This window comes from Thamnophis sirtalis, unplaced genomic scaffold, assembly GCF_051295495.1.
Source record: "Thamnophis sirtalis isolate CommonGarterSnake01/CBP01778 unplaced genomic scaffold, rThaSir2_p1.2 scaffold_4, whole genome shotgun sequence".
In the NCBI taxonomy this organism is placed as follows: Eukaryota; Metazoa; Chordata; class Lepidosauria; order Squamata; family Natricidae; genus Thamnophis; species Thamnophis sirtalis.
The window spans coordinates 14,465,501-14,473,788 of record NW_028261384.1 but is presented as its reverse complement, the minus strand read 5'-3'; the positions used below and the strand labels follow the sequence as shown (position 1 = coordinate 14,473,788).

The following is an 8,288-nucleotide window of genomic DNA, read 5'->3' as shown; positions in this document are numbered from 1 at the left end:
CTTCCCATTTCCTGGCAATCTCTGTTGTCATAGTCCCAAAATTGATCAACAGGTAGATATTCTAAAGCGCCCATCTCTCGTTCACATCCTTATTCTCATTTGCTCCCGGACCTATCCATCCGCCCGTTCTTCTCACCCATTGGCTGTTTTTCAGATTGTCGCTTTCATTCTTCCTCCACCTCAATTGTCTTGCCCCCCCCCCTCTCCCCGTTAGCCCCGCCCGCTTCTGCCATCGGGCTAGACCCGTCCGCCAGTGGCGTTCCCGTCCTGATGATTGGCAGGCGCTCCGGTCGTCTCCGGGCGGTGGTGCGATCAGTCCACGCGGTGACGCGAGAAGCCGGCGACGTCACCATTGGCCGCGCGCGTTGCGGGGCGTGTTGCCTGGCGATGTGGCGCGCTACGCGCAGGTTGGCGGCGGCCGCGGCCGCGGCGGCGACGCCGTTGTCGTCGTCCATTGCGGGCGGGGGAAAGGCAGCGCCGTTCCATTTATCATCGCGAGCGGGCAGCTGTTTCTGTCAGTGGAGCCGCCGCGCACCTAGGTGGATCTCGCCTGCCTCTCTCGCGGGCCCGAAGGTGAACGGAGCGCGGTAAGGACTGACATTGGAGATCGGAGGGGTTTAACGCCTGGGGTCTGCCGGGATAAAAAGCCCAAAATCTTTTGTGAAGGCAAACAGGCCGCCCGCTTAAAACCTCGAGCCTGAGGTAGACTGCTTTTAACGAGGGAAGGTTAACAATATCCATCTCTTATATAATCCTTTGTCTTTTTCCATCAATTCCTTTAGTCTTACATATCATTGCTAAACAACTTTTTTTCCTATCTTCAACTAATTACTTTTAATTTACCTTCATTTCTGACAGAAGGCAGTCCACTCTCTTCTTGAAAGTTTCCAGTGATGAAACTCCCACAACTTCCGAAGGATCAGTTGATTGTTCTCACTGACAGAAAATTTCTGCTTATTTCTAGGTTGAATCTCTCCTTGTTCTTCTCCTTGTCTGGCCTTCAGGTGCTTTGGAAAACAGCTTGATCCCTTCTGTAGCAGCCCCTCAAATATTGGAAGGCTGCTATCATGTCTCCCCTGGTTCTTCTCTTCATTAGACTATCCATGCCCAGTTCCTGCAACCGTTCTTCATATGGAAGTACCGCTCTGGAAGTACCACTGCTCTTGCAGCCGCTGAAAAGATCCCTCTCTAGATCCGCTTTTCGTGGTTCGATTTCCCCTCGGTGTAACAAAAAACACTCTGCTGGCTGGGGAAGATGGGAGTCTGGCAGACTGGTCTGATTAGATGAGCCTGAATAAAAGGCAATAACACTAAATTATTCCTTTCTCCTCTTCTCCCTCCCTCCCAATAAGTGGGGAAATAAATAAGTGGGGAAAAGTTGAGAGCTTTTCTTGTAGGTTCTCAATATCTTCGGAAGTTGTTGGCGTTTCATCACTTGAGACTTTCAAGAAGAGATTAGACTACCATTTGTCAAAAATGGTGCAGGGTCGTCTGCTTTTGGGTGGGGGGTTGGACATAAGACCCATGAGTTCCCTTCCAACTCTGCTAATCTGTTTGTTAAATCCAGTTCATAGTTGCTCTGAAGGTGCTTTTTCCAAAAGACAAAATTGGACTTTCTTGGTATCTCCCCCCCCCCTTTGGTAATGTTTCACGTCTTATTCCTAAGAGGTCTTTAAGGGGTGCGTACTGTCCCTGTTCTAATATTCCCTTGTATTCGTATTCATTTCATGTATTGATAATCATGTTTATACTCATATCTAATTCATGCTTGATGAAATAAATAAACAATTAAAAAAAGAAGCTTCTTCAGTTCAAAACTGAATTTACGATTCTTGGATGAAAAGGAAAAACTTTCATTTAAGTAGTCATTCATTGCACTTTTGGCTTACTTTTCTGCAAGGAGCTCTGGTGGCTACATGAAATTTATTTTTGCTCTTGTTGTTGTTTTTAAAATAAATTTACTTTCTTTCCAGGTGCTGAAAAGCTTATCAAGGAAGCAGTTGTCAAAGCAGATGTTGAGGGGCTTTAAAAGAAATTGTCCTGAAGAGAAAATATGTAGAATTGATCCTGAAAACGTCAAGGATAGGGACACAGTGATTTAACATCTGCTGGAGCAGACTATACATTTTTGAAAAGTTTCAAATGCTAAAATAGAGGAATATTTGTAGAATGCAAAAAGCTTGATTTGTTTAGCATTCCTTAATGAGATACATTATGATGTTGAGGCATTCCATAATGAGATACACTAGATGTTGAGGCATTCTGAAACAAGTTTATCCTGGCTTTTAATATTGCATGTTTTATGCACATCTAAATTCAGTCGGTTCTCATGTGGAACATGAACAAACAATTGGTACTCTTTAACTCAAAATGTTTGCATTGGAATCACCTAACCGCAAATTTTGAGTGATAGGTTTTGCTTTGGTCTGAACTGCTGTTTCTCTTGTGTTTTTTTTTTTTTTAGGGAGATCAGCAACACAATCATGCCTGAGATAAATACAGATGAATTGGATGAGCAGCAAGTTCGATTGCTGGCAGAGATGTGCATCCTAATAGATGAAAATGACAACAGGATCGGTTCAGACACGAAGAAAAACTGCCACCTGAATGAAAACATTGACAAAGGTAAAATATGATTTAAAGTATATAATAGGCAAGGAGGACCTTGCTTAGTTCAACTGGGTAAAAGATTCACTGTATATACAGAGCCACATTTCTTGCCTCCAGATATTTGATCTTTAGCTATAAATCAAGATAAAGTCAGAAAAGGAAAAATGCTGTTGATCAAGTATGTTTGGATTAATACTGTTCTTCAGACATTACAAACATGTTGATATACAGAGAAGCGGAAAAGCTTCTCACAGATTACTCTTATCTCCGACATAGCCTGTCATTGCATTTAGATTTAGCATAAACATGTTTTATCAGCTGCATATGAATTCAGAAGTTCTTTCTAAGCATTAGTCTAATTCTAAGCATGAATTTGTTTGTCCTTTCTTGTCATTGCTTGCAGGCTCAAGTTAAAAGAGGGCACACGTTTTATTTTGCCTTGGCAAATGTGGGCTTGGCAAATTCATGGCCTCTAGTGGAAGAGAAATAATAAAGACTGTCTTAGTAGACGCTTTAGGAAAAATAAAAAAATGTAGAGTGACTTGCTATAAATGGACATAAGGAAGAGATTATTTAAATAAAAGGACAACCAGTAGGAATTGAAGTCACCCAAGCAATCATCTTTCTTTACAGCTGCATTGTTAGTGACCAAAATCCCAGATACGACAGTAAGTTGGGCAGTACCTAGAGCCAGGATGGCGAACCTGACTCTGCACGCGCTGGCCAGCTGAGTTCATCCTTTTTTAAAGCCTGCCCAGGCTCCAGAGGTTTTATAGGAGCCTGGGGATGGTGAAAAGAGCCTCCTTCCCCCCCCCCCCCAGGCCCTCTGGAGTGGAAAAAAACAGCCCTATGGGCAAACCGGAAGTTCGGGAATGGTTTAAGCTCTCTGGGGGCTTCAGGGAAGCCTCCTGAAGATCCCTGAAGCCTTCAGAGGGCTTAAACTGGCCCTATGAGCAAACCGGGTTTGCTTGTAAGGCTGGTTTAAGCCCTCTGGAGGCTTCAGGGAAGCCTGAAGGTCCCTGAAGCCTCTGGGGGGAGGGGGAAGCTGTTTTCACCCTCCAAGGCTCCTGTAAAGCCTCTGGAGCCTGGGGAGGCTTTAAAAAAGGCTGAACTCAGCTGGCCAGCACGTGTATGTGCGCGGGCCAGCTAATAGGGCAACGCCTTGCGTGCCCTGACAAGTGGCTCTGTGTGCCACCTGTGGGCAAAAAAGATGCTAAAAATGGGGGTAGCGCCTCTCATTCACGGATATGCACTGGGGGAGGTCACGCATTGCATTATGGGTGTGGCACACCTGCGCATGACCCTTCTGCAATCCCCCCCCCCCCTTTAGGGCAGGCAAGCCAAAAGGTTCGCCATTGCTGACTTAGAATCTTACAATTAGCGCAAATAGACATTAAATGGATTATCTTTGCAGTATAATTTGTACAGTCTTTGCCTGTCTTTCTGTACTAGGATTATTGCACCGTGCTTTCAGTGTCTTCTTGTTCAACACAGAGAATAAGCTACTGTTGCAACAGAGATCAGATGCAAAAATCACTTTTCCAGGTGTGTAATAATGAATCATTACAACAGTTTGGCAGAGATCCATCTGTAGTTTGAATACATTTTGAGCTCTATTGTCTATTAAATGTTAAAAAGATGAGATTTTCTGATAGAGCAAAGCCTTGAAAGGTTGTTTATAGTATGATTATATTTGTCAACAAGCAAATAATTGGAGAAACAATGTGAGGGCTGAAGCTGACAAAAGAATTTGAGATTAGACAAAATACTGCAAGTGTCTTCAACAGGCAGCAAAAAGTTCCCAAACGAAAGCATACATGTACCACATATATATATAATGTTGCAGGAGCCAATCTGGATTAGTCAGCAAGACAAATCTGAGCTTTCAGACTCATGCTGGAACCCTTCTTGAGGGAACATCTGTCTCATCAGACTCTGAGAGAGAATTCTGGTGAAAGAGAAGTTGCTTGAGAGAGGAGCTCCAACATGAATCCCAAAATTTGGCAGACTAGACCTTTGTGGTTGTATCTTGCAGCAAATAGTTCATTGTCACATTGGGCTTTAAAGGTATGAGAGAAAGAAGGGGGAGACCCTGGGCTTAAATCTGGAGATAAATGTGAACCTGATTTTTAGGTTCTTCAGTAATTGATTTGTCATTGTCATTAAAAGCTTATTCAGTGAAGAGGGACAAAATATTCCAAAGCAAACCGCTGTATTATCCAGAAACTTTAAACTACAGCATTTCAGATATTCTGCTATCCAAAATGCTGCAGCACATTATTAAAACTTTTCATTTCTTTTTGGAAGACTGTTTTACCAATACCTGTTGCAGTCATCCACTAAGTACCCCCCTTGAACTGGAAGAAAATAATGCCCTTGGCATTAGAAGAGCAGCGCAGAGAAGACTGAAAGCTGAGTTAGGAATTCCACTGGATCAGGTAAACACTATTCAGAGCGATGTCTTCCTTGGGGAAAAGTTGTTGCATAGCATTTAGTTATTTGGCAATCCCATTTGTCTAATTACAGATCAGACCTACATTATTTATTTGAAAACTCATGACCTGCCATATTCCCAGAAGTCTAGAATAGGGAACAATTAATGCAATGTCACATTTGTACTGTCTCCCTTTTTAAAATTAGAGTGCATAGTTAGCTCTGGTGTTTTATCTCAACATTTGTGTTTTGGAATAGGACAGAGAGCAAACCTTCCAAGCTATACCAACGTTCGTTTTCAAATTCATCCCAAACTACCACATAGTCACAATATGCATGTTACCAGACGTAGAAAAAAAGAAAATTGAGTAAAATTGTCCAGTCAAGCTATAAACCCCATAAAGAGAATCTGCAGCTAAACAATTTTGGACCTAGGACTTTTTTTCATCAGTCATTTTTCCCAAAGCAAACTCTATCTTCTATGGAAGGAAGGATTGCCAAAATGGCACAAGGATAGAATAGCTACTCAATTTTGTGTACTCTGTTTTTGTCCTGGAAATGTGCACAAAATATCTGTAATGCTTGGCCATGTACAAGGCCAGGCTGGGATCCCAGAAATCCTCATTTCCTTCTTACCAATAGATATTAGACAGGAAACTTTAGCTGTATCTCCATATCTAGAATGCTGAGTAATAAAAAAAAATTAAAATTATTAACAGGATGCATTTTCACTATTAAAACCATTTTCAGAACGTAGCTTGAATCTACGATGTTTCAGGCATAATTGCTTCATCACTATATAATGTTCAGAAAAATACAACAATTCTCAGGCATCATTTAGAGAAGATAGGTAGGGAACTAAAAAAAAAAAATCATGTTGGTTCTTTCCAGGGCTTGGTTACGTAAAGTATGATTTGAAATGCCTGAAGCCAGAGAAACGCCACTGCTTTTCCTGCAGTAGAAACCATAACTTTTATATCTGTATTGAGATGTTCTGGGAATGGGAAAGAGGGTCTGTTAAAAAAAGTAGATATGGAATCTTTTCAAACATGTTTGCTTGTAGGTCACTCCAGAAGAAATCTTCTACCTAACCCGAATTCACTACAAAGCCCAATCCAATGGAACATGGGGAGAACACGAAATAGATTACATCCTTTTTGTGCAGAAGAATGTAACGCTGGATCCAGATCACAATGAAATTAAAAGCTACTGTTATGTGACGCAAGAAGAATTGAGAGAACTGCTGGAAAAGGCTTCTCGAAATGAAATTAAGATTACTCCGTGGTTCAGACTAATTGCAGAGACTTTTCTCTTTAAGTGGTGGGATAATTTGAATAATTTGAAGAGATATGTTGATCATGATAAGATACACAGAATGTAACAAATTAGGCTGTTCTAAAATACCATACCTTAAATTTTTCATACTGAAATTGTTTGTTGATGCAGTGTATTTGTAGATTGATTGCAACCTAGGAAATTAGGAATAGGCCCCTTTAAGTGGAAGTTAGATATTTATCTCACGTTGCATAGCTGGCTTTTTCCTGGAATGAAATTTCTTTTCCTTTCATTTCATGGTATTATTGTCATTAACAAGTTTGCACTCCATGAAAAACCACTGTTAAGTCTGAATAATCACCAAGCCACAATACCATGAGAGTAATTAGGGCTTGATTACAATCTCTCCCAAAATGATGTGTTTGTACAATATGGAACGAGTCAGCTAACCAGTCCGGTTGTGCAGGTAAAATGAAGAGGTGAACTTAAACTAGTCGACTCTAAAAGCTCTTCCATATTTTTATACCACTCTTACTGAAGCATGCAGTACAGTTTTTCTATACCGTCCCCCTTCAGGTTACCTGCTTATCTTTCAAGCAATTAGTACTTTCCTATTTATACTTTACACTGTTCAGTGTTTGACTTACTTTTGAAGAACCTATTCCCTTGTAAGCTATTCTAAGCACGTAAGATATTTTCTCCATTAGAAAAGATATCTGATATTTCAAACTAGAAATGTTAAAACTTCCATGCCTGTAGATTCTAAATATGTCTTTCCTATAAGAATTAAGCTATGATCTAAAAGAAAGGAAAACTTAAATGTAAATAACTTTTTCACAGAACCTTGAAAAATACCTGAGCTATTAATAGAACCAAGAAGGGGAAGATTGTTGGGCATATCCTATTGTCTAGGGGGGAAATGGTGTTGGTGTATTCGTAAATGCAATTATGAACCATGAAAATTAAAGTTTAAAAATTGAATCTCTGGTGTGTTGAAATTTCCTATTGATGAGTTCATGTAGAGTCAAAAATAAATGGTTTTGTGTTCTTTACAATGACTTGTTAAATGTAACTGGGCTGGAGGATTGGGTAATTTTACTATTTGTACAATATGGAGGACAAAACTGGCCCATAGTCCAAACATTTTAAATGCTTGAGTAGCACTTCCAGATCCTCCAAGGAAGAGAGGAACAACTACACATTGGACATATTTCAAATGGTTTGCCATGGCCACAGTAATCTATTTTGGGGGCTCTGGGTGAAGTGCTTTTAAGGTGTCAGTTTTGTAATATAAAAAGGATTACCCAAACTTGACTTAATACATCACTTTTGCTTTTTGAAATTTCTCATTGTATAGAATTGATTCTTACAGCAAGGGTAGCCTTTTCAATTACTTATTACTAGAGGGATGTGTGTAGTGAAAATGCTTTCCATCCTTTTCCCCCCTCCCTTGATAATGTAATGGTTAAAATGAAGTCCTGATCTTCCAGCTGCTTCCATTCTCTTTCCCCCTTCCTCCTCAGCTGTTTGTTTCAGCTGTGTATCTTTGTTTCATTAGCCTCAGGAACAAACTCCCATCATGGCTATCCAACAGCCTATTCCTAACACCACAACCAGGTTTCTCAGTGCCTTTTTGTCATGCTGCTGCTACAAATATACACATACATCATGGTCAGTCCCCTTATTTGGGGTTAATACCCTTTCAAACCATTACTTTAGAACAGATGTATTTTATTTCACAACCCAGGTTAAAAGTATCATTTCCTTCCATAGCAGACCAAAATTTCAATATAAATCTAACCCAAGCAGCTGTTCTGTGCATGAATCACTTTGCATACTCATAATTTAAGTTTGAATGTTTTTTTTATCCCAGGTAGCCCATAGCCCACTGAAGGTCTGACATGGTTTGATTAGGCTCTTTGCCAAAGTATACCCCTGAACCAGAATTGTTGCTCTATAATTGCAGTTTA

At 40.5% G+C, this 8,288-nt stretch overlaps 1 protein-coding gene across 1 annotated transcript; it reads left to right on the top strand.

The window, feature by feature from the left end:
• Positions 1-259: 259 nt before the first annotated feature.
• On the top strand, positions 260-7,299 carry IDI1 (isopentenyl-diphosphate delta isomerase 1). The gene is made up of 5 exons (XM_014056736.2): positions 260-587; positions 2,465-2,625; positions 4,063-4,155; positions 4,918-5,048; positions 6,107-7,299. The coding sequence occupies exons 1-5, from the start codon at positions 271-273 to the stop codon at positions 6,422-6,424; spliced, it is 1,020 nt and encodes a 339-aa protein (XP_013912211.2). The 5' UTR covers positions 260-270; the 3' UTR covers positions 6,425-7,299.
• Positions 7,300-8,288: the final 989 nt, after the last annotated feature.

Bases quoted from the DNA above. Each gene is read 5' to 3' on its own strand.
- IDI1 (XM_014056736.2), top strand. From the start codon at position 271: ATGATTGGCAGGCGCTCCGGTCGTCTCCGGGCGGTGGTGCGATCAGTC. The intron at 2,626-4,062 runs GTAAAATATGAT...TTTCTGTACTAG, and splicing joins GAATGAAAACATTGACAAAG to GATTATTGCACCGTGCTTTC. The intron at 4,156-4,917 runs GTGTGTAATAAT...TCTTTTTGGAAG, and splicing joins TGCAAAAATCACTTTTCCAG to ACTGTTTTACCAATACCTGT.